At 43.3% G+C, this 26,359-nt stretch overlaps 1 protein-coding gene across 1 annotated transcript in view; it reads right to left on the bottom strand.

Annotated features, from left to right (window-relative positions):
* Oga (O-GlcNAcase) overlaps positions 1-20,881 on the bottom strand; it is a 37,306-nt gene extending 16,425 nt beyond the window's left edge. Inside the window, exons 1-9 of the mRNA XM_069994905.1 lie at positions 20,245-20,881; positions 16,199-16,250; positions 15,695-15,792; positions 11,822-11,952; positions 10,892-11,063; positions 9,075-9,173; positions 6,455-6,739; positions 2,614-2,772; positions 1,020-1,633 (exon numbers count right to left, since the gene is read on the bottom strand). Of these exons, the coding sequence (XP_069851006.1) occupies positions 1,020-1,633; positions 2,614-2,772; positions 6,455-6,739; positions 9,075-9,173; positions 10,892-11,063; positions 11,822-11,952; positions 15,695-15,792; positions 16,199-16,250; positions 20,245-20,443 (1,809 nt within the window). The 5' untranslated portion in view covers positions 20,444-20,881. The remainder of the gene's footprint in view (positions 1-1,019; positions 1,634-2,613; positions 2,773-6,454; positions 6,740-9,074; positions 9,174-10,891; positions 11,064-11,821; positions 11,953-15,694; positions 15,793-16,198; positions 16,251-20,244) is intronic.
* Positions 20,882-26,359: the final 5,478 nt, after the last annotated feature.

The following is a 26,359-nucleotide window of genomic DNA, read 5'->3' as shown; positions in this document are numbered from 1 at the left end:
TACACATACAAAAAGAACATATTCTAAAATGTGTTCATCTTTGCACTAATTTCCACTATTCTACTTATTATTATAGGCTGAGGCCTAAAATCCCAGGTACTTGGGAGGCAGAGATTAGAGAAAATGGCAGTTTGATTCTAGCCCAGGCAAAAAGTTAGTGAGACTCTCATCTCAACAAACAAGACACAAATGATAGAATAAGAGGCTGGGCACCAGTGGTTCACCCCTTTAATCTAGCTACTTAGGAGGGTAACATATGAGGATCTTGGTTCGAAGCCAGTCTGGGCAGGAAAGCCTGTGAGGCACTTATCTCTAATGAATCACAGAAATAGCCCGAAGGGGCACTGTGCTCAAGTGATAAAGTGGTAGAGTACTAGCCTTAAGCAAAAAGGAGCTCAGGGACAATGTCTAGGCCCAGAGTTGGAGCCTCAGGACTGGCAAGAGAAAGGGGGGGGGGGGGGGGAGGGAGGAAGGGAAGGAGAGAGAGAGAGAGAGAGAGAGAGAGAGAGAGAGAGAGAGAGAGAGAGAGAGAGAGAGGATGGTGGCTCAAGTAGTAAAGCACTTGCAAGGCACTGAGTTCAAAAACCCAATACTGCCAAAAACAACAACAAAAATAACCCCTTTCCTTATAGTAGCAAAGGAAACCATCCAGGATAAACAAGTCTGGTAAAACTGGATGCAGTGTATAATCCTAGCACTTGGGAGGCAGAGAGAAGAGGATGGGAAGGTCTAGCTTCAGCTTGAGCTACAGGTAACATCTTTGTATCAAATAAATAAATTAGGGGCTGGGAATGTGGCCCAGTGGTAGAGTTCTTGCCTAGCATGCATGAAGCCCTGGGTTCAATTCCTCAGTACCACATAAACAGAAAAAGCCAGAAGTTGCACTGTAGCTCAAGTAGTAGAGTGTTAGCCTTGAGCAAAAAAAGCTCAGGGATAGTGCCCATGCCCTGAGTTCAAGCCCTAGAACTGGCAAAAAATAAATAAATAAAACAAAAATCAAATAAATAAAGCATACTTACTTTTTCAGAGTCTTTTCCTTTGCAATTGACACTAACAACACTGCTATTTGCTCGAAGCCACTGGAATTCCCGTAGCATCTGTGCTCCTTTGGGTCCATGCTCATAGGGAAGATAGAACAAATCAGCAAGTAACTGCAAATCCTCTAGAGTCACTGGTTCTGCAGTATACAAAGGCTTTTCATTGGGCCCTGGTACAAACTGCTCCTTGTTTGTTTGCTCATCTGTCTGCATAGGTGCAATATCACTAATGCAATCTTCTTGCATAGACATCTCTGGGGATTTTGATTCAGCTATACTCTCCTTATCAGTGTCCATTGGTTTCAATTCCTCTGCCATTTTAGCTTCAACAATTTCAGTTAGTATTTGATTGTCATTCTTTTGGTCTGCTTCTTCCTGTTTTTCTACTACCATGTCCATAGGTTCTTCATCAAGCTGTTTCTTTTCTTCTTCCTTGGTGAGAGCTGTAGGCTCACCACTCAAAGCTGCTCCCTGGCTCATAATGGGCTCCTGGTAAACAGTGGTAACCACAGTTGTGGCATTTAAAGATGGTGCTGCAACCAAGGGAGTGCCATCAACTACACTTGCTTTAGCTCCACTGTGTGCAACTTGCCTACCTAGAAAATAATCAGAAAAAGAACAAAGTAGACTCAGAGATACACTTTTCTTGGGGTCAAATCTGTATCCAGAACCTCACTTTGAGATTCTAAATACTCTGGGATCTGAGAAAAGTGAAATTTCACTAAACCACCAAGGAGATAGGGATGAAGGAAGGTGTTTGTGTGTGGTAACAGGTAACCTTTTAAACATGCTATTTGCCAGATCTATAGTTAAAAATGATTTTTATTAATTACAATTTCATCAAGATAAAAGCTATTTAAAACCAAAAGTCTGATTTCAAAGACCATAGGCTCAAGTAGTAAAACATCTGCCCCAAAACGTGAGCCCCAAACTCCACTACCACAAAACAAAAAGAAAGCACACCTTACTCTCAAATGAAGTTGAGCTGCCTAACTGGCAAGTGTAACAGTGCAAACCTCAATGGCGCCAAAGCAAAAAAAGTCCTAATTTATTAATCGTTATTTTTTTTTTATCAATTGTAGGCTTGAAATCAGGGTGCTGTCCCTCTTCTCCTCAAGGCTACTGCTCTACCAACTTTAAGCCACACCCTCAACTCACAGACTTTCTTGTCCAGGTTAGCTATAGGATTACAGGCCTGAGCCACTAGCATCAAGCCCTAGTTTATTCTAATTTTACTTTGCTTAAGTATAAGAGCTTAGCTGGGCCCTAGTAGCTCACACCTGTAATCCTAGCTAGGGAGGCTGCAATATGGAGAAAAGCCATTTTAAGGCCAGCCTAAACAGAAAGTCCTTGAGACTCCATCTCCAAAAATAACCAACAAAAAGCAAAGCTGGAAGTGTGGCTCAAGTGGCAAAATGACAGCTGAGCAAGCAAGCCAGGCAAGGTATGATTCAATACTGGCTCCTGTGCCCCAAAAAAAAAAAAAAAAAAGTAAGGGCTTAAGGTAAAATATGACACAACTCTTTACACGACTCCACCATGCAATCCAACCCCTTATAAAGACAGGCAAACTCACTGCTATACTGGTGAGGTACACCAAAGTCCTGCAACCATTCTGTCAGGGCTAGCTTGAGAGCCATCTGTGGACTATAGAGGACATCAGTTTCAATATCTTCATCACTGCCTTCATTTTCCAACTTTATCTGGATCGATACAGTACTATCTTCACTATCAGCTGAAAGAAAAACACAAAAACAGTTTTGGTTACAAAAGCCTCCTTAAAAGTGGGGGGGGGGGGAAGGGGAGGTGACTGGGAAGGTGGCTCAGTGGTAGAGTGCTTGCCTTGCATGTATGAGGCCCTGGGTTTGATTCCTCAGCACCACATAAGCAAAAAAAGCCAGAAGTGGCGCTGTGGCTTAAGTGCTAGAGCGTTAGCCTTGAACTGAAGAGCTGAGGGACAGCTCCCAGGCCCAGAGTTCAGGCCCCACGACCAACCCAAAAAAAAAAGAAAGAAAGAAAAAGTGAGAGGGGAGTTGGGAAGGTGGCTCAGTGGCAGAGTGCTTGCCTTGCATGCATGAGGCCCTGGGTTCCATTCCTCAGCACTACATAAGCAGAAAAAGCCAGAAGTGGCACTGTGGCTCAAGTGGTAGAGCACTAGCCTTGAGCTGAAGAGCTGAGGGACAGCGCCCAGGCCCAGAGTTCAAGCCCCACAACCCACCAAAAAAAAAAAAAAAAGTCAGAGGGATGAGTCTAGTTTCAGTAAAAACACAGCTGCACTAGAACCTTAAATACAAAAATGGAAACATGACTAAGATCCTCACTGATCTTTCATCTGCAATAAAATCACTTAACTGTTCAACTAAATGGCTACTTACCCAATTAAAATAAGAAATGCTATATTAACAATCATTGGAAAAATTTACCATAAATGACTACTGAATATGAATTATTGAGAATACAAGGCTGGAGTTACTGTGCATTCCAATAAGAAAATATACCCGTCTTCAGGGACTTATATAACACGTCATTATTAATGAATGCAACTGAAGGAGAAAGAATAGGAAAATCAACAGAACACTTATAGGAACACAGATGAAGCAAAAAAGCAAGATAGGCAGAAGAACCAAGTATAGAAAATTAAGTCTGGATCTTTAGCAGAATAGGCCAAGCCCCTCTATTCTTAGATTTCCTTCATTTCCCTGCACACAGCCCAGTCAGTGAGTGCTGTACATTCCAAAGACACACAGGTTAAATGTTATATAGAGTAGATTGAGTCTGTAATCCTAATTTTGTATTTTTACTGGGGAGACAGCACTGTTTATTAGTTCAATCAACAATTGAAGTTTGTGGCCCTGAACCACAACTAACTACCACCACACCAAGTTTCAAAACTCAAAACCTGTTGGGCACCAGTGGCTCACGCCTGTGATCCTAGCTACTTAGGAGGCTGAGATCTGAGGATCATGATTCAAAACCAGCCCAGGCAGGAAAGTCCTTTGATTCTTTTTTTTTTTTTTGGGTCCGGTCATGGGGCCTGAACTCTGGGCCTGGGGCGCTGTCCCTCAGCTCTTCAGCTCAAGGCTAGTGCTCTACCACTTGAGCCACAGTGCCACTTCCGGCTTTTTTTCTTTTTTACTTATGTGGTGCTGAGGAATGGAACCCAGGGCCTCATGCATGCAAGGCAAGCGCTCTACCACTGAGCCACCTTCCCAGCCCCAAGTCCTGGGATTCTTATCTCCAATTATAACCACCAGGAAACTGGAAGTGCAATACTCTAAGTGCATCAGAATATTCACCTCTAATCCATTAACCTTTTTTTTTTTTTTGCCGGGTTGGTCGTGGGGCTTGAACTCTGGGCTTGGGTGCTCTTCAGGTCAAGGTGAGTGCTCTACCGCTTGAGCCACAGCGCCACTTCCTCCATTAACCTTTAATATCCAGCAAACTCTAGTCATACAATGACTCGGCTTAAATACCTATGACACTGCTTAACAGAAGTGATCACTGTTGTTTGCTTGCTTGCTTGCTTTTTGGTCAGTAGTGGGGCCTGAACACTGAGCTTGGGTGCTGTCCTTCAGCTCTTCAGCTCAAGGCTAGTGCTCTACCACTTGAGCCATAGTGCCACTTCTGGCTTTTTCTGCTTATGTGGTGCTGAGGAATGAAACCCAGGGCCTCATGTATGCAAGGCAAGTACTCTACCACTGAACCACCTTCCCAGCCCCAAGTTTTTTTCTCATATAACTTATGTAACTACTGTAACATTTTATTTATTTATTTATTTTGTCCGGTCGTAGGGCCTGAACTCTGGGCCTGGGCGCTGTCCCTCAGCTCTTCAGCTCAAGGCTAGTGCTCTACCACTTGAGCCACAGCGCCACTTCCGGCTTTTTTCTTTTTGCTTATGTGGTGCTAAGGAATCGAACCCAGGGCCTCAGGCATGCAAGGCAAGCACTCTACCACTGAGCCATCTTCCCAGCCCCTACTGTAACATTTAATACACTACAAGTATCTATATGCCTTACCCAACTTAAGACTGTTTTTCAAGGCAGGGACTTTTTATGTGGCACCCTGAATACCCAGGAAGATGCACCTGCCATTATTTAAATACATTTAAATGCAAATGAACCAACAACCAGCACTGTATACAGAACTATACTAGGGATTTTGCGTCTATATATAGTAAACCAATGTCTAAAATAAGAGCATGTTCCACAACATAAGCAGAAACTAAATGATACTCAACAATATTGTCATCTAAAATAGCCTATTCAGCTGGGTGGCTCATGTCTGTAATCCTAGCTACTCAGGAAGCTGAGATCTGAGGATCACGGTTCAAATCCAGCCCAGGAAACAAAGTCCATGAGACTCTTATCTCCAATTAACCACCAGGAAACCAGAAGTGGCCCTGTGGTTCAAAATGGTAGAGCTCAGGGACAGTGCCCAGGCCCAGAGTGCAAACCCTACAACTACCTAAATAGCCTCTTTAATAAAAGCACTTGAAACACAACTGAATGATTCTAGAAATGGGAATATAGAAGACTTTTATCAAGAGAAGAAAAAGATTATTTTGTTTGGTACTCAGATTTCAAGGACTGAGTCACATTTTATTTATTTTTTTTGTTGGTCGTGAGGCCTGAACTCTGGGCCTGGGCACTGCCCCTCACCAATTCAGCTCAAGGCTAGCGCTCTACCACACTGAGTCACAGTACCACTTCCAGTTTTCTGAGTGGTTTATTGGAGATAAGAATCTCCCGGTTGGGGCTGAGAAGGTGGCTCAGTGGTAGAGTGCTTGCCTTGCATGGATGAGGCCCTGGGTTCGATTCCTCAGCACCACATAAGCAAAAAGAAAAAAAGCTGAAGTGGTGCTGTGGCTCAAGTGGTAGAGCACTAGCTTTGAGCTGAAGAGCTAAGGGACAGTGCCCAGGCCCAGAGTTCAGGTCCCACAACCAGACACACACCCCCCCCCCCCCCCCCGCCAAAAAAAATAAAACAAGAATCTCCTGGTCTTTCCTGCCCTTTGAACCATGATCCTCAGATCTCAGCCTCCAGAGTACCTAGGATTACTGGCACCTGGCCCTGAGTCACATTTTAAAAACTGCTGGAGGCTGATGGCTCACACCTATAATTCTAGCTACTCAGGAGGCTGAGATCTGAGGATTGCGGTTCAAGAGCAGCCTGGGCAGGAATGTCAGTGAAACTCTTATCTCCAGAAAACCAGAAGTGGCACTGTGGCTCAAGTGGTAGTGTCCACACCTTGAGCTGAGGGATAGTGCCCAGGCCCAGAGTTCAAGCTCCATGACCAACAAAAACAAAAACAAAGCAAAGACCTCCAACTGTGTTGACTAAGGAACACAAATTTTCCAATGCTTCTAGTTAATCCCCCATCTTCTCTCAATGTCAAGGATCAAATAGAGACTACTTACTCATCACTACATCTTTTCTCACTCCATTCATGTTTGATTTGTACCAGGTGGCAAGGGTGTGGATAGCAACGAAGTTTGCTTCAAATTCACAATTTGGATTAGTCAAAACTCCTTTTAACCGTGGGATAAGTTCTGTGGATCTTCCTTTGTAGGGGCCCAGAAACAACCTCTTCTGATCATAATCGTTAGCATGAATGTTATCCCAGATTACTGGAGCTCTCTTAATAATCTTAGAAACCTCTTCAATAGACTCCACGGGAATTTCTTTAGAAACAACTTTAGGACCTAGAAATAATGATTATCATTTATTAAAAGTATTACATGGTTAAAACACACAAACAAATATACACACCATATATATAACTTTCAATTGTGTTTTTATACACTTCCTAACAATTTCTCCTTTTTACTTTTTGCAATGCAAAGGATCAAAGTCAGGGCTCATGAATACCAAATACATGTGCTAGCACTGAGCTAGCTACATCTCCAGCCACAATATTTCAACTTTTTTGAGACTGGGTCTCACTGAATGACCCAAACTAACATCAAACTTGAAATCACCTTAGCTTCCCAAGTGATAGGTTACTCTAGCACCATAACCCCTGGGTCATATTAATTTTCACCTTCAAGCAGAGGGTGTGGCTCAAGAGAAGTAAGGGACATGTTTGCAAGAAGGCCTACATTTAATTCCCACTATGGTTAAAGATCAAACAAAAGAAATGTTTGCTAGGTCAGTAGTCTTCAAAGTTCCATATATACACCCCCCCACACCAATCTCCAGTCCAGGGGTTGAACTCAGTCAGGCTTGAACTCTGAGCTTCTTTTGCTTAAGGCTAGCACTGTACCAAGTACTTGAGACACAGGGCCGCTTACTGCCTTTTCTGTTTATGTGGTACTGAGGAATTGAACCCAGGGCTTCATGCATGCAAGACAAGCACTCTACCACTAAGCCACATTGCCAGCCCCCATATAGATTTTTTATTATGTATTAACTGATACACAGAGTCATTAAAAAATCCTTCACTATTTTTTTCCTTGCTGCGCAGAGAATGGAACCCAGGGCCTTAGCTTATGCTAAACAGATACTTAATCATGTAAGACTTTTGTTTAAGCTAGGTACTGGTGGCTCACACCTGTAATCTTAACTGTTCAGTAGGCTGAGATCCTGGGATCCAGGTTCGAAGCCAGACTGGGCAGGAAAGTCTCTCATCTCCAATTAACCAGCAAAAAGCCAGAAGTGAAAGTGTGCCTTAAGTGGTAGAACTCCAACCTTGAGAAAAAGCTACACAAGCTGGGCGCCAGAGGTTCGTTCACACCTGTAATCCTAGCTACTCAGGAGACTGAGATCTGAGGATTGCAGTTCAAAAGTCCATGAGACTCTTACCTCCAATTAACCACCAGAAAACTGGAAGTGGTGCTGCGGCTCAAGTGGTAAGTGCTAGCCTTGAGCTGAAGAGCTCAGAAACAGCCCCCAGGCCCAGAGTTCAGGGCCCAGGACCGACCAAAAAAAAAAAAAAAAAAAAAAAGCTAGGGCTAGGGAATGTGGTTTAGTGGTACAGTGCCTGTCTAGTATGCACAAAGCCCTGGGGGGTTCAATTCCTCAGCACTAAATAAACAGAAAAAGCTGAAAGTGGTGCTGTGGCTCAAGTGGTAGAGTGCTAGTCTTGAGCAAAAAAAAAAAGCTTAGGGATGGTGCTCAGGCCCTGAGTTTAAGCCCTAGCGGGCGCATGCGCACACACACGCACAAGCGCGCGCGCGCGCGCACACACACACACACACACACACACACACACACACACACACACACACACACACACACACACACACACACACACACTCTTCTTACACTAATGAAGAGTATATACTTTAGAACCAAAAAACGCACACACACACACACACACACACACACACACACACACACACACACACACACACACACTCTTCTTACACTAATGAAGAGTATATACTTTAGAACCAAAAAAAAAAAAAATGCAACTGAACGATAGGGAAGGAGTGACACTAACCAAGACGCATCGTACTCATAAATTTATATGTTGAATTGAAAACTGTACAACTAAAGAATAAATAACTAATTGTATTAGTACTTAACTAAGAAACTGATTTCTCTAGGTCATAAGTAATTAAAGTATTACTGTATAAATTTAAAGACTGTAATCCATTGGCAGGGCACCGGTGGCTCACGCCTGTAATCTAGCTATTCAGGAGGTTGAGATCTGAGGATAGTGGTTCAAACACAGCCTGGGCAAGAAAGTCCGTGAGACTCTTATCTCCAATAAACCAGTAGAAAACCGGAAGTGGTGGTAGAGCACTGGCCTTGAGCTGAAGAGCTGAGGAACAGCGCCCAGGCCCAGAGTTCAAGCCCCTCGACTGACCAAAAAAAAAAAAAAAAAAAAAGACTGTAATCCTAGCTATTCAGGAGGCTATGATCTGAGGATTGCAGTTCAAAGCCAGTCCTGGAAGAAAAGTCCATGAGACTTTTACCTCTACTTAACCAGCAAAAAGCCATAGGTGAAGTTGAACAAAAAAGCTCAGAGAACTGCCCAGGCAGAGTTCAAGCCCTGGGACCACCACCAAAAAAAAAAAATCAAAGAAGACTTACCTGTCCAAAGCACCTCGATTCCAGGTAGAAGCTTTTCACCCACAGTCCTCAAATAAGGAGACTGAGATACATTTGGGTAACAGAATGTGCCACAATATTCTGAATGTAGGAAGAAAAAATATGTCAGTATTGAAATGGTCATAGATTCTGGAATGGGGAAAACATTCTAGTGATTATAATTTCTTTCTGTCGAAATGATAGCCCCATATTAGAATCTTGAAGGGAATTGAATCAACTAGGCAGTTCACTCTAGCCAGGATGGTGGTACATGCTGTAACCCTAGCACTGTCTACACTCAAGAGGCTAAAGCAAGAATATCATAAATTTAAAACCAGCCTGTACTACAGAGATTCATCCCAAAAACAAAAGTGATACTATTCCTCTAACAGTAACACAGATCAATTGGTATGATCCTACAAGTCACTGGAAATACAAAGAAATACTAAAACAACTAGAATTTCTGCATTTTCTACAAAACTAAGTTGCATTTTTCACAGAGGCCAAATATAATCAGTTAGCAAAACACATACAAGATTATGACAATGACTATCAAATGATTATAAGTTCTTAACAAAATTATGACTTACAGTAAATTTCCAGTATCTTTTTTGTTTTTTGTGCTAGTATTGGGGCTTGAACTCAAGGCCTAATGCTCTTGTATGGCTTCTCTTTTTCACTAAAGGCTGATGCACTAACACTTGAGACACCTCCATTTCTGGCTTTTTGCTGGTTAACTGCAGTTAAGAATCTCATAAACTTTTCTGCCAGAACTGGCTTTTAACAATGATCTTCAAATCTTATCCTCCTGAGTAGCTAGGAATACAGGCCTGAGCTAACAGTGCCTGGCTAATTTCTAGTATCTTCCTGAACAATATTTGAGTATTTGTGTTGTATAGGAACCACTAAAATAATGTTTACGTCTCACAATACTCTAAAAGACAGACATACACACAAGTTAAAAAATTAGGTCCAAAATTTCTCAGAACCAACTTATCACTTCCCAAACAAGAAATAGTCTGGAAAAAAACTTCTTGGAGGTTGAATTTTCACAAGCAACTAAAAGAGACTAAAACATTTCTAGGAGAAGAAAAACTGGAGGAGGCTGATTACTAAGCTTTCTACACTGACTACTGGCAGAGCAAGTCCAGATGGGAGTGGGAAGAGTGAAAAAGGAACAGATATTCATAGGCAGAAAAAGGGAACAAGTAGGAGGATACAAGAACTCCAAGTTAAAAGCAATATAAATTTGTCTTTTTCCAGTTTTTATTCTGATTAATACTATCTCTCTTTTAATCCGTACAATGTATACGTACTTCCAGTACTAAAATCTATTTTCCTAGTTCACTGCCACTGATAGGTTCTCAAACTAAATTTTCCCAGTATAACATCATGAGAAATGTCATTTAGAAAGAAGGGCCAAGTGCCAGTGGCTCATGCCTGCAATCCTAGCTAGTCAGGAAGCTGAGATCTGTAGATCATGGTTCAAAACCAGTCTGGGCAGGAAATTCCATGAGACTCTTATCTCCAATTAACCATCAGAAAACCAGAAGTGGTGCTGTGGCTCAAGTAGCAGAGTGCTCACCTTGAGCTGAAGAGCTCAAAGGACAGCACTCAGGCCCAGAGTTCAAGCCCCATGACAGACCAAAAAAAAAAAAAAAAAGAAAAGAAAAAGGGTTCCCACTTTTATAGAGCAAGGAGGCCTATATATTAATATATATTAATAGGCCTATATATTAATAAGGCCTATATATAGTTAGGGTCCTTTAGAAATTACATATTTTAGGAGGACTAACTTAAAAGGCTACTGTATACAATACCTGTAGGACAGAAGAGAAATGTTTCTGGCTCTCCTAGGTACTGATAAATTTCATTGGTGATGGAGACTTGTGCATGAGCAAAAGAACTGAAGACCTCTTTGTCTGCTGCACACATATTATGGTCAATATCATCAAAAAGCAAGGCAAATGACCTGCACCCAAACTGAGATACCTAGGAGCAAAAATAAGAACACCAAGATGCTTATTAGCTCACTTTGCAACTAAAAAAGGATTTCAAGTATATAACTAAGAGTTACAAGTAAAACAATTTTTCTTATACTATTCAAGCTTGAATTTTATTATTAAGTATTTGTACAAAAAGGTTTCAATTCTGTAAGAATATCTGGCCTATGTAAAAGGTTTCAATTCCTAAGAAAATCTGGCCTATTTTAAGCGTAATAGCTAGACAAGAGTGCCAGGCACCGGTGGCTCAAGCCTATAATACTAGCTACTTAGGAAGCTGAGATCTGAGGACTGTGGTTCAAAGCCAGCCTGGGCAGGAAAGTCCACGAGATTCTCATCTCCAATTAACCACCAAAGAAACAGAAGTGGCACTCAAAGTGGTAGAGCACTAGCCTTGAGCTGAAGAGCTTAGGGACAGTGCCCAAGCCCAGAGCTCAAGCCCCTCAACGAACCAAAAAATAAAATAGCTAGACAAGAGTTTTGGGACCCATTTTTCACTTGAACTCGAATGAAAATGAAAATACATCCCTAGGAATGTAGCTCAGTAGCAGAGTTCTGGACAAGCCTGGGTCCTTAGCCCATGTCATGAAATCTCTTGAGAATGGAACCTAGTAATCAACATTCTACCCAAATGCACTAATTCTTAGAGAAACAAAGCAGGAATCTGATTTCCCTTTAATATCATTAGAGCAATTAAGAAAACAATTTCAAGTACCCAGTGAGAAAAAAATAATTAAAACAAGTTACCTGGTCCAATTTGCGTTTCAATGTTGATACTTCTTTGGGGTTAGAAAAAGTGATATCCAATCCTGGTGAGATAGCATAGATGAACTCTATTTCATATTCCCGTGCAGCAGAGATGAGAGTCATAAGTTGTTCTGAAGGAGAAATTCATGTTTTAGAAAAATAGTATAGAAAGCTAAAATGAGGGCTAGGAAGGTGGCTCAGTGATAAACCACTTGTCTTGCATGCATGAGGTCCTGGGTTCGATTCCTTAGCACCACATAAGCAGAAAAAAAAAGCCAGAAGTGGCACTGTGGCTCAAGTGGTAGAGGGCTATTCTTGAGCTGAATAGCTGAGGGACAGCACCCAGGCCCAGAGTTCAGGCCCCATGATCGGACTCCCCGACAAAAAAAAAAAAAACAAAAAAAACTAAAAAGAACCTTCACTTCCCAACTGAAGAGACTTCTTCCAACTTACAAGGAAAAGTTCTTAAATTATTTTTAAATTGTCATATTAAAGGTAACAGGAAGCCAGGCATTGGTGGCTCACGCCTGCCATCCTAGCTACTCAGGAGGCTGAGATCTGAGGATCACAGTTCAAAGCCAGCCCAGGCAGGACAGTGAGACTCTTTATCTCCAGAAAACCAGAAGTGGCACTGTGGCTCAAGTGGTAAAGTATCTGCCTTGGGCTGAGGAGCTCAGGGACAGAGCCCAGGCCCAGAGTTCAAGCCCCATGACCAACCAAAAAAAAAAAAAAGGCAACTGGACATGTAAAATGGCATAAAGTGCTATATCTTACAGAAAAAGAAGGTTCATACTTAATTTGAACCAATAGAAAATAAAATGGTCTCTCTGAGCACTGGTGGCTCAAGTCTATAATCCTAACTATTCAGGAGGCTGAGATCTGAGGATGGAGGTTCAAAGACAACCTAAGTAGGAAAGTGCATGAGACTCATATCCAATTAACCAGCAAAAAGTCCAAAGTGGAGGTATGGCTCAAGTGGCAGAGTGCCCGCCTTGAGCAAAAAGCCATGTGAGATCATAAAACCCCAAGTTCAAGTATACACATGTATACACACACACACACACACACACACACACACACACACACACACACACACACACACACATATGAAAGACAGTAAAAGGCCTTTCTCACTTCTAAATAATTTATCCATTTTGGAAAACAAGCTAAAAATAAACTTTTATTTTCAGAAATATTGATTGCCAATTATCTTACTCAACATAAACCATTTCTATTTCCCACATCATTTGAAAGATAAATGCTGTTTTCTGTTTTGGTTTAGGGGAGGTGAGCTATCTCTAAACAACTAATTAATACCTGAATAAATCTATATATGCAACTATTTTATAAATCTATTTATAATCCCACACACAGGCAAGAGGGTCTCACTGTATAGTTCAGCCTGGTTTAGAACCTGAAATCCTATTTGCCTCAGCTTCCCAAATACTGGGATAATAGGCATGTACTACCACAGCTAGCTCGACTACTTTATAATCTGAAACAGAGCAAATGCTTTCATAAAGACTACAAGATCAGAGCTGGGAAGGTGGCTCAGTGGTAGAGTGCTTGCCTTGCATGCATGAGGCCCTCCACACCACATAAGCAGAAAAAGCCAGAAGTGGCGCTCTGGCTCAAGTGGTAAAGCACTAGCCTTGAGCTGAAGAGCTGAGGGACAGTGCCCAGGCTTAGAGTTCAGGTCCCACAACCGACAAAAAAATTAAAAAATAAGCCGGGCGCTGGTGGCTCACGCCTGTAATCCTAGCTACTCAGAAGGCTGAGATCTGAGGATCGCGGTTCAAAGCCAGTCCGGGCAGGAGAGACCATGAGACTCCTATCTCCAATAAACCAACAGAAAACCGGAAGTGGTGCTGTAGCTCAAGTGGTAGAGCGCTTGCCTTGAGCTGAAGAGCTGAGGAACAGTGCCCAGGCCCAGAGTTCAAGCCCCACGACTGACAAAAAAAATAAATAAATAACTTAAAAAATAAAAAATAAGATTACAAGATGGCCTTTCAACTGGGCACCAGCGGCTCATGCCTGTGATCCTAGCTACTCAGGATGCTGAGATCTAAGCCAGCCTGGGCAGGAAAGTCCATAATAATGATAGCCATCTCCAATTATACACCAAAAAAGCCAGAAATAGAGCTATGGCTCAAGTGTTAAGAGTACCAGCCTTGAGTGAAAACCTCAAGGACAGTGCCCAGGCCCTGAGTTCAAGGCCCAGGACTGTCACAAACCACAACAAAAACACAGAAAGACAGCCTTAACAATTCTAACTCTACAAACCTGTATCTAAAGAAAAAAAATCATAGAGTTTAAGCCTTTAAAATGTGGTACGGCTGGGTGCCAGTGGCTCATGCCTGTAATCCTAGCTACTCAGGAGGCTGATATCTGAGGATCGCAGTTCAAAGCCAGCCCAGGCAGGAAAGACCATGAGACTCCTATCTCCAATAAAGCATTGGAAAACTGGAAGTGGCGCTGTGGCTCAAGTGGTAGAGAGCTCGCCTTGAGCTGAAGAGCTGAGGGACCGAGCCCAGGCCCAGAGTTCAAGCCCCATGACTGACAATAAATTAAATAAATAAATGTGGTAAGACAATTATCCTAAGTAAGTTTAAACACTAGTACAATGTTACATCTTTGAATATAATTCAGTAGTATCTCAAAATTGTCATGACTATACATATTGATTCTCACATGAAAATTTATCACTAGCACCATCACAAAGTTAAAGGCTCACTTAAACAGAGTAGTAAACAACACTAGAGAGATACTTTAATTGTTTCTTCACAATTTAAGAAAACATCCTGCTTCAGAGCCTTCCCTGGGCTCTGGAACCAAGTAGCTTCTTAGCTACATGTTGGAAACATCTGCCCATTAACTAAGTCCCCCCCCCCCCCCAAAAGGAAAACAGCTGTGTGATTTGCAAAGAAGTTCTGTGGTTTTAGCTTTACTACAAACTTTATGTAACTAACAACATAGTAATACTCATATCAAGGACTGTTTTAATATAGCCTACCATTTACTGGATCATTAACAGTGATCAAGGCTAAGCCAAACTAGACCCTGAAACAAGAGCAATAATCAGTAGTACTTTGTCTTTATTTAAAATTTAGAACAATTTTTTGGTATTTATTTTGGTTTTCAAAAAATATTACATAAGACATTACTACTCATCTTTATTACTGATATTCATTCTGGAGTCTTATACTCAAGGCAGGTGCCTCACTTATTCTTCTTGAGGCCTTAACTTGGCTTCAGCCCCTTTTCCCAGTGGTCTGCTGGGTTCAGACCACTGGCAGCAGTAAAGGGTATAATCTATGGCCAGAGAACAGGTAGTCAACTAACATACACCCATGAATCATTTAATAGCCATGACTGACCTTGTTAGTGCCATTCTTTAACTCTATATTAGCTCACATAAGCTAAGCAGTTTCTAGATAAAAGGGAACTACCAGCTAGGTGCTGGTGGCTAATGCCTGTAATCCTAATCAAGTCAGGAGACTGAGATCTGGTAATCAGAGTTCAAAGCCAGCCTGGGCAGGAAAGCCTGTGGGACTGTTATCTCCAATTAACCACTAGAAAACCAGAAGTGGAAGTGTGGCTCAAAGTGGTAGAGCGCTAGCTTTGAATGAAAAGAGCTCAGGGACAGCACCCAGGCCCTGGTTAAAGCTCCATGACTAACAAAGAGAGAGAGAGAGAGAGAGAGAAAGAGAAAGAGAGAGAAAAAGAGAGAGAGAGAAAAAGAGAGAAAGAGAGAGAGAGAGAGAGAGAAACTACCTATAAAGTAATTTAAATGGTTAGTGAAATTCTAGTTTAATATTTCAAAATGTTTTTTCCACATATTATGAATTTGTAGATTAAAAAGAAAAAGATTACCAGCTTCCTCCACTGAATACATTTCTCGCCAAAACATTCTGTGTTTGTAGTCATCTTTTGGGGCATACAAGTATGTATTTAATTCCCATTTCTGGAGCCTGAAGGAAAAAGACAATTACAAATGTATAAACAGGCCACATTTATAGACAATTTTTTTTCCTCCTCTCAGAGCACTGCCATGTCATACAAAGCTAGTAATACTCTTTGACAGTAGTTTTAAAGTTTATTAATCAATGGATTCTTTTAAAATTAACTATCACAAGACATGTCAACATCGCAAATACAACTAACTGGGTAAGACAGCAAAGTGAGACTCTCCTCTATGTTTCCCAGGAAAAGCTTGAAAACCTAGGATAGGTAAAGATGTAAAGAGCAAAGGAAAAGAACTTCTGCTACGGAGAATCACCAAACTCTACTAGAACTATTCAATATTGGTATTTTGTCAAACAAAAGGAAATGCTAAAATGTTTAATATAGTCTTTATAATTACTATAAAAATTTTACCTTCTAAAAAGTTCTTTTCTCTGTTCCATAACCCAAGGTCTTCCATAAAATCCTAGATTTAAAGTAAGAATGAAGTTATTTTAAAGTTTCAAAATGTAGCAAGCTTTACTGAGAAAAACAGGTTACAAAACATGAAATGTGTACCAAAGGCAGGGTGCTGGTGGCTCACACCTGTAATCCTAGCTACTCAGGAGGCTGAGATCTGAGGATCATGGTTCAAAAGCCAGCCCAGGCAGGAAAATCCATAAGACTCTTATCTCCAATTAACCACCAGAAAACTGGAAGTAGTGCTGTGGCTCAAGTGATAGAGCGCTAGCCTTGAGCTGAAGAGCTGAGGGACAGTCAGGCCCAGAGTTCAAGCCCCAACCAGCACTCCCTCCCCCCCATAAAAGGGCACAAAAATATGAAGTTCTTAGTAAAACAATAGATTTATCTTTGGGCCATGGTACTAGAAAGTAAATGTTATTTTTCTACCATAATAGTTATGTGATAGTTCTTTAAAAGCTGCTAAGTCATTCTGGATGCTGGTGGACTCACACCTGTACTTCTAGCTATTCAGGAGGATGAGCCCACTGGGCAAAACTCTTATCTCCAATTAACCACCAAAAAGCTGGAAATGGAGCTGTGGTTCAAGTGGTAGAGTGCTAGCCTTGAGCAAAAGCTCAGGGACAATGACTTGAGTTCAAGACCCAAGACAAGTAAAAGTAAATAAATAACTCTCAATATGGTAACATTATATAGATCTTTAGCTTTTCTGCAGCATTATAGCATTCTCTCTTTCTCTCTCTCTCTTTTTTCTCTTGGTGTCAGTTCTAGGGCTTGAATTCAGGGCCTGGGCACAATCCTTGAGCTTTTTTACTCAAGACTAGTGCTCTACCATTCATTTCTAGCTTTTTTTGGTAGCTAGAAGTCTTATGGACTTTCCTGCCTGGGATGGCTTTGAACCATGATCCTCAGATCTCAGCCTCCTGAGTAGCTAAGATCACAGGCGTGAGCCACTGGTGCCTGGCCACCTGCAGCATCATGCTAAAGGAATAAACATTAAACATTGATTTAGCGGTGCTCAGGTATCTTTTTCTTTTCTAAGTTGGATTTTAACTGTCTGAGATGAACATTTTAATCTTCAGACTTAATGGTTTTGGTTGACTGACACTATAAAGAGGAAGTAGGCTGCTAACGCATGAGTTAAAAACAACAAAAGTTGTTGGCTTATTCTTCATTCTTATTCCTCATTTTTAGGAATGGTGCCAACCAAGAAGTATTAAATAAATACTTCACTCAGGCGACTTAGTTACTTACCATACAAAAGAATTGAGAATGATTCTTTTAACATGCTTCTAACAGAAGACTCTCCTCTTAATATTAAAAAACAAACAAACACAAAACTTGGGGCTGGGAATGTGACTTAGTGGTAGAGTGCTTGCCTCGCATGCATGAAGCCCTGGGTTCAATTTCTCAGTACCACATAAACAGAAACAGCTGGAAGTGGTGCTGTTACTTACTCAGGTGGTAGAGTACTAGGCTTTGAGCAAAAGCAGCTCAGGGGCAGTGCCCAGACCTTGATTTCAAGCCCCAGGACTGGCAAAAAAAACTTAAAGCACCAAGTGTTTTTAATTACTTAAGATATAATGAACTAGTTGGGTGCCAGTGGCTCACACCTCTAATTCTAGATACTCAAGAGGCTGAGATCTGAGGATCATGGTTCAAAGCCAGCCCAGGCACTTCTGAGACTCTTATCTCCAATAAACCTAGGAAACTGGAAGTGGTGCTGTGGCTCAAGCAGTAGAGCACTCGCCTTGAGCTAAGAGCACAGGGACAGTGCCCAGGCCCAGAGTTCAAAGCCCCACGACCGACCAAAAAAAAAGATATAATGAACTGCCAAGTTTCTTTAGAATCTCTGCAGTCTAGCACTGATATCCGTTTTTTTTTGTTTGTTTTTGTTTTTCCTGGAGAAGCTACGTGAGTCTCAAACTCCACCCTCAGCCTCCCAGTGCTGATATCCCAAGCAAGGGTCATACCTGTTAGCCCTAAAATTTCTACATCCTCAGTAGTGCTTCACTACCCTTCCCCAAAGATCTTTGGCAATAAAATATTCCTTTTTAAAAATCTATCTCCTGGGGCTGGAAAGGGGACTTAGGGGTCCAGTGCTTGCCTAAGCATGCATGAAGTCCTGAGTTCAGTTCCCAGTCAACACATCAGCAGAAAAAGCCAGAAGTGGTGCTGTGGATCAAGTGGTAGAGTTCTAACCTTGAGCAAAAGCCCCAGGACTGGCAAAAAAAAAAAAAAAAAAAACCCTATTTCTCCTCTAACAAGCTCAATAAATACCTAAACATAGTCACACAAAGCAATCATGTTTTCATTAATACTGACTCCAAGAAGATGAGTTGGAGTACGGTCTACATAGCAAGATGTATCTCAAAAAAAAAAAAAAAAAGACTCCAGTAGCATACTTTTTCCCAATTTCTATAATATGGTGATTTCACTTAACTGTTTCATGCCTTACTATAGCTGCAAAGTAGTGTGTATATTCTCTCCTACAGTATTACTCTCTCAAATATCACAAGCAGCACCCATCTTTCCAAATAATATATAGGAACAGCATTGGAAAAAACGGATGCTCTCAATCTGGATAGGCAACCCTGTGAGGCACTGGTGGCTTGTGTAATCCTTGCTACTCAGGAGGCAGAGATCTGAGAATATTGATTCAAAACCAACTAGGGCAAGAAAGTCTGTGAAACTCATCTCCAATTAACCAACAGAAAACCGGAAGTGGAGCTATGGCTCAAAGAGGCAGAGCCCTAGCCTTGAGCAGAAAAGCTCAGGGACAGGGCCCAGACTTGGAGTTCAAGCCGCAGGACTGACTTAAAATGAAAAAAAAAAAAAAAAAAGGCAACCCTTCCTCCTCCACCATCTCCCCCCTAGACCAGGCAGTAAAGTCCATGAGATTCTTATCTCCAATTAACTACCGGAAAACTGGAAGTGGCTCAGTGGCTCAAAGTGGTAAAGCGCCTAGAGCAAAACAGCTCAAGGGCAGTGCCCAGGCCCAGAGTTCAAACCCCCTGACTGACTAAAAAACAAAACAAAACAAAAAAAGATTTTATTGTCCTCCTGCTAAAAGGAAAGTACGAGTAAGACGGACAAATCTAGGAATAGTGGCTCAGCCAAAATACTTCAGAAAATTCAAATATATGTTGTACTCAAGAGCAACAGTGTTTCCACTGAATTTTTTCAGGCAGAATATCCATCCCTATGGTGTTCTGGCCATTTTCTCTATCAAAATGTCCATTCCTTTTAACTGTAAATGAAAAGAAGCCAAAGAGGGGGAAAAAATTAAGTTGTCTTCTGCAATCACAAAACTCCAAGTCCATTTCACATATGGTTTGAGATGATTATATTCAAACTTCATTTCCTGGGGGGCAAAGAACAGTTGTTTGGAAAAAGTGAAATATTTGAGGCTGCAAATGAATCTTCTAAAGGCATGAGGGATCTGTTGAAGGGTAATCCCTTATATATATATATATATATATATATATATATATATATATACATACATATATATACATAAACAGTGTATATAAATATAGAGAGAGCGAAAGAGACAGAAACAGACGGGTTTGCTGGCGAGCAAAAACATCTAGCAGGAAGGAATTTGTAGCACTAAACCGACCTGCGCTCTCTCTTCATGAATACAAACACATCTGTGTGGGCTGATTTTATCTGTGTGGGGACAAAAGCACTCTACACATTTTTTTCACTGCAACGCAGGCAATCCTAAGACATAAAATCCAGGGTACACGAAGAACTCGGAGTCTAAGCCTGCCACGGCCTCCCTTCCCAGGCCGCCTGGCTCCAAGCCCAAGGCGGGTGGGGTCAGGCTCGTCCGTCTAAGGACGAGAAGAGCGGAAACTCGACCACTGGCTCTCCTCCCCGCCCCATCCAGGCCCAAGGGGGCAGAAGCCTTGTGGGAGCCCCCACGAAGTACCAGCGCCAGGTCCCTCCCGAGGACAGATCGTCGGTACGGAGGCGGGGTGGGCAGGGGCGCTCACCTTCTACCACGCCGCACAGGAACCTCCGCGCCCCCCCTGCCGCCCGGGCCGCCGCAGCTCCTCCGGCTCCGGTTGGGTTGTCTTCTCCCGGGGCCGGAGCTGCCGGAGGCTCCAACGATGTCCCCGAGGAGGCGGCCGGGTTGGAACCGAGCTCGCCCTCCCGCTCCTCCAGCGCCGCCTGGCTCTCCTTCTGCACCATCCTCCTGCCACCGGCCGCCGCCACCTCTGCGGGTCCCCTACGGCCCCCGTCCGCGGTCGAGTCTCAGACCTGGAGCCCCGGAGAGGACTCTGGCTCCCGGCGCGCGCCCCTCCGGCTCCTCCCCCTCCCACGGCCCTGCCTCCTCCCTCACCGCAGGGGCCCGGATGCCCGGATGCGAAGGGCGGCGGCCCCCGGCTGGAGCCCTTTGTCAGCCGCTGCTTCAGCCTAAATTGAGGGGCCAGGAGCCTAATAGGAGAGAGCGAAGCCGGAATCGCACGCAAGAAGCTGACGGTCAAAGCTCCTTCTTCCTCTCTTGGCACTCTGCCACCCTCCAAATAACCTCAGTGCTCCAGTCTTTACCCTCGCGAAGCCCCTAAGTCTCCTCGGCTTCTGCCCCTACCGCCCGCTTCCTGTTTATCCGCACTGCGCCTGCGCCGCAGACCGGCTCAGACCGGTCCTCAGCCCGACTTCTCCGCCTGCTTTGGGACCAGTCTATAATGCTTGTTAGATAGGGGGAACTACAAGGAAAGGATCCGTGGAAGGCGGAGGTAATGACGGCAATGGAATGTACCATTCACATTTGCCACCCTCCGGAACGAGCCTGGCATCTTGGGACGGACCATTACCTGACCCGAAGAAGGGGGGTATGGGAGGAGGCTGCAGCAGCTGGGGGCAATTGGGAGAAGGGGGTAGGGAGGTGGGTTGAAAAGGAGAGGCTTTTTTTTTTCTTCTCTCAATGCGCAGGCGCGGAAACGCAGCCTTTAGTTCTTAAAGAGATAGGAACTGACCTATTTTCCTTGGAGATTCTTCTAATAGTTTGGCTCATTACATCTGCCTGGCTCAGAAGAATGGTTCTGTGACGATACCATTCCAAGAAACTCAGCTCACCCCTCTTCCTTGAATCATTTGCCCCTACCCTTCTTTGGGGTTACTACCCCCATTTAAAAATGCAATCGTTTGTTCATTACTTCTCTCTGCGGATACTGGATCTGGATTTTGGGGCCACTGTGACCTCATAGTATGCTAGTAGGAGATAAGCAAGTACTCGCAGAATTCCTGCGTGGTGTTTTGGGAGCCAGAGGAGGTAATAACTCGTTTAGCTGCAGCACACTTTCACTTTTGAGCTAGACTATAAAGGATGGGAAATTAGCCAGATTGCCTAGGGCAAACAGGAAAGCAGCACCCCCAGCAAGTGGTGGGGAGTGGTCAAAAGCCTAGCTCAGTTCGTTCTTGATGGTTACTTAGAAATGAGTCTCAGGTTTGTCTGCTGGGGCTGGCTTCAAACGTCTGTATGTCACTGGACAGAGGTGAGGTTTAGTGATGTAGAAACTCTTCACTTAGGGTACTTGACTTCGGTCACACAATAAGAATTTCTGGACAAGTCACGATGGTAAGAAAACTTTGCAGAGCTTTATTGAGAAAGTAAGTAAGCAGGTAAACAGACATGCATGCAGATAAATGGAAGGGCAGGAGCACACTAACAAAGTGTGGGTGCTCTCATAGGGAGATAGACACACAGCTACTTAGGCTGATGGGGTATTTATATGGTAAAGGCAGGGGATCTGGCTTCAAAGTTATGTAAAGATAAGTACTTTGAATGATTTTTTTTTTTTTTTTTGTCGGTCGTGGGGCTTGAACTCTGGGCCTGGGCGCTGTCCCTCAACTCTTCAGCTCAAGGCGAGCACTCTCCCACTTGAGCTACAGCACCACTTTGCCGGGCGCTGGTGGCTCACGCCTGTAATCCTAGCTACTCAGGAGGCTGAGATCTGAGGATCGCGGTTCAAAGCCAGCCCAGGCAGGAGAGACCGTGAGACTCCTATCTCCAATAAAACCACCAGAAAACCAGAAGTGGCGCTGTAGTTCAAGTGGTAGAGCGCTCGCCTTGAGCTGAAGAGCTGAGGGACAGCGCTCAGGCCCAGAGTTCAAGCCCCACGACCGACAAAAAAAAAAAAAAAAAAGATAAGTACTTTGTCTTTAGTCACATCTGGTGTTATTGAGGTTTCCAGGTAAGAATGCAACCTGCCATAAAACAGATCCTGATCCTTGAAATAAGGAGGTCCCTGCTATATGCATTTTGGGGTAGGTGGCTTAAGTTTGGGGAAGCATTTTTCTTAGGAAGACATACATCCTGTCAGAGATGTTAATTCCTGAGGTGAGGAATGCGTCCCTCAAGAAGGAATGCATCCTGTTCTCTCTCTTTGAAGCAAAGATGGCCTTTCTTTATTTCTAAATACAATATTTCGAGTTGCCTTCACCAGGCCTCAGTTTCCTTAAGTTATCCTGTTTTATTTTCCCCTAAATGACCTTATTCCCTTGATTAAGTGTAGGGACAAGTTTTGAATGTTTGAATTCCTGGCAACCATTTACCATGCCTCATTTTCCCTAGGCTATCCTGCCTCACTCAGATCTCAGCCCCTGGGGTAGCTAGGATTATAGGCATGATCCACCAGTGCCCAGACTTCCTTCAGGTATAAAATGGGATACATCACAAATCTGTGTGCTATGGCCAAAGAGGTCATGCTAATCTTCCTTATATCCAGTTTTAGCATATGAGTCAGAGCAAGCAAGAAGGAGCAAGCATTTTCTTAGATTTCCTATGATAACAGTTGGGTCCATAGTGGTTTCACTAGGTATAGTCCCTTGGGAGATTTGAGGGCTGTCATTCGAATTCATGCCAGGCACATGTTAGAGAGGAGGCTGGTAGCAAGTCAGTAGCCACAATTTCATCTGCTGTCCATAGTGCAGAATCTGGGGCAAGATCAACCTTCTGTGTCTGTTTTTCTCCAACTTGCAGGGGGGTAAGGGGGGCATACAATTGCTACACAAGCCCTCCTATCCCTGCTTCTGGCCTTATCGCCTACAACTGGAACTAAGGCACATGATAAGTACTTTTGGAATGAATAACATAGGGCTCTACTATCACAGAGTTTATATTTGGCTGGTGGAACAATCTGTAACAAATTCATAGAACTTAGTTTGTGATAGGATCCATGAAAGGGGAAATCTAGTAGTGAATAGGAGCTGCAGTTAGTAGGAGATACTTCAGATGGGCAATTAATCTGTGGTCTGGGTGAGGGATGAAAATGGTTGGAACTAGGGAAGAGTGCTGGTAGTGAAACTGATGACTGATAGGGGAAAGAGCTGAGTGTGTGATGGTGTGTACCTATAATTCCAGCACTTAGGAGGCTTAGGTGGGAAGATTAGTAGTAGTTGGAGGCCAGCTTGGACTACACAGAAGGATTCTCCCTTGAAAATGAAACAAAGCTGGGCGCTGTGGCTCATGCCTGTAATCCTAGCTACTCAGGAGGCTGAGATCTGAGGATCATAGTCCAAAGCCAGCTTTGGCAGGAAAGTCCATGAGACTCTTATCTCCAATTAACCAACAGAAAACTGGAAATGGTACTGTGGCTCAAGTGGTAGAGCGTTAGCCTTGAGCTGAAGAGCTCAGGGACAGTGCCTAGGCCCAAGCCCCATGACCAACCAAAACAAAACAAAAGCCTCAAAACAACAAAATGGGGGCAAAGAGTGAGAATGAAATGAAGATTTTATTTATCTATTTATTTATTGGCAGTGTTGGGGATAGAAGGACCTCAAGATAAACACTGTACCACTGAATTAAACTTTCTTTTTTTTTTTTTGGGTCCGGTCATGGGGCCTGAACTCTGGGCCTGGGCACTATCCCTCAGCTCTTCAGCTCAAGGCTAGTGCTCTACCACTTGAGCCACAGCGCCACTTCTGGCTTTTTTCTTTTTGCTTATGTGGTGCTGAGGAATCGAACCCAGGGCCTCAGGCATGCAAGGCAAGCACTCTACCACTGAGCCACTTTCCCAGCCCCCTGAATTAAATTTTCTAACTGCAAATGAAGACTTAAAATCTGAAGGACTACATATATAATTTTTTTTTTTTGGGTCCGGTCGTGGGGCCTGAACTCTGGGCCTGGGTGCTGTCCCTCAGCTCTTCAGCTCAAGGCGAGCACTCTATCACTTGAGCCACAGCGCCACTTCCGGCTTTTTGCTTATGTGGTGCTGAGGAATCGAACCCAGGGCCTCAGGCATGTAAGGCAAGCACTTTACCACTGAGCCACCTTCCCAGCCCCTACATATATAATTGATAGAGTGCTTGTTTAGTATGTTTGGAGCATAGGTTGTTTGCTATACAGGATGGAGAAGGCTGGGAAGGCATAAATCTAACTTCCATTGGGAACATGTTTGGTCATTGTAAGTCTATATGGAGTTGTCAAACAGGCAATTATCTATTTAGATGTTGAAGCTCGAAAGTACTTGGTAGGCTGGGCATTGGTGGCTCATGCCTGTAATTCTAGCTACTCAGGAGGCGAAGAGCTGTGGATCATGGTTCAAAGCCAACCCAGGCAGGAAAGTCAGTGTCAGTGAGACACTTTATCTCCAATTAACCACCAGAGAACCAGAAGTAGTATAGTGCTAGCCTTAAGCAAAAAAGCTCAGGGACAGAGCTGCTGGGTCCAGAGTTTAGGCCCCATGACCAAAAATAAATAATAAATTAATAAATAAATAGGACTTGGTAGCAGGGCCCCAGAGAAAGGATGGGAGGATTTTCTAGGCAAACCAAGAAAAGTGGGAACATATAAGAAGTCTGTCATTCTTATGCCTGTTGCTTTGTGTTGATGTGCCCTGAGTCCATTCCATCTATTCCCCTCATTCCTGATTGAGATATAGACATAAATGTATTTATCTACCTTGGATGCCAGGTTAAGATGTTTGTGTAAAGGAACTTGTGGGGCTGGGAATGTGGCTCAGTGGTAGAGTGCTTGCCTTGCATGCATGAGGCCCTGGATTCAATTCCTCAGTACCACATACACAGAAAAAGCCAGAAGTGGTGCTGTGGCTCAAATGGTAGAGCACTAGCCTTGAGCAAAAGAAGCTCAGGGATAGCGCCCAGGCCCTGAGTTCAAGCCCCACGACTGACAAAAATAAATAAATAAAATAATAAAGGAACTTGGTCATTAATAACTAAAGAGAAAGTGGGGCAGTGATGGCTCATGCCTGTAATCCCAACTACTCAGCAGGCTGAGATCTAAGGATTGCAGTTTGAAGCCAGCCTGGCTGGAAAGTCCCTGTGACCCTTATCTCCAATTAACTACCACAAAAACCAGAAGTAGAGCTGTGGCTTAAGTGATAGAACACTAGCTTTGAGCGCAAAAGCTCAGAGATCACTACCAGACCCTGAGTTCAAGCTCCAGCACCACACACACACACACACACACACACACACATACACACACACACAGAGCTAGGTACCAGTGGCTTGTGCCTGTAATCCTAGCTACTCAGTGTGGGAAAAGTGTCTTTTCTATCAAAGTAGTTTGCTTCCTTTCTGTTAATATGAGAATTGTTTTTCTGAACAATTCCTGCTTTGGCCAAGTGACTTGGCCCTTTTTTTTATTTTGGTCGGTCATGGGGCTTGAATTCTGGGCCTAAGTGCTATTCCTCAGCTCTTCAGCACAAGGCTAGCACTCTACCACTTGAGCCACAGCACTACTTCCAGTTTTCTGGTGGTTTATTGGAGATAAGAGCCTCATGGACTTTCCTGCCTGGGCTGGCTTTGAACGGTGATCCTTAGATCTAAGCCTCCTGAGTAGCTAGGATTACAGACTTGAGCCACCAGCCCCCTGTAGCTTGGCCCTTTTAGTTATATTTTAGTTACATACTTTCCAGCTGCCCTTTAAGAAATCTTGTTTAAAGGGCCTTGAAATTTTGCTACATGCTGTTAAACCATATCTTCTTGCAGATTGTGAACCTGCACTCAGTCAGTAGGAACAGGAGGGGCAAGGCCTGCTGGGTTTGGGAGTCGCCTGCCTGTTCTGGGTGCTTGCTTGCTAGATTTTTGGCTGATAGTGCACTGTTGTGCAGAAGTAAACTTTGCCTTGCCAAGTTCCTT

This window comes from Dipodomys merriami, unplaced genomic scaffold (assembly GCF_024711535.1).
Source record: "Dipodomys merriami isolate MVZ:Mamm:240054 unplaced genomic scaffold, mDipMer1.0.p SCAF_102, whole genome shotgun sequence".
Taxonomy (NCBI): domain Eukaryota; kingdom Metazoa; phylum Chordata; class Mammalia; order Rodentia; family Heteromyidae; genus Dipodomys; species Dipodomys merriami.
This window is presented reverse-complemented; position numbering and strand designations above follow the sequence as displayed.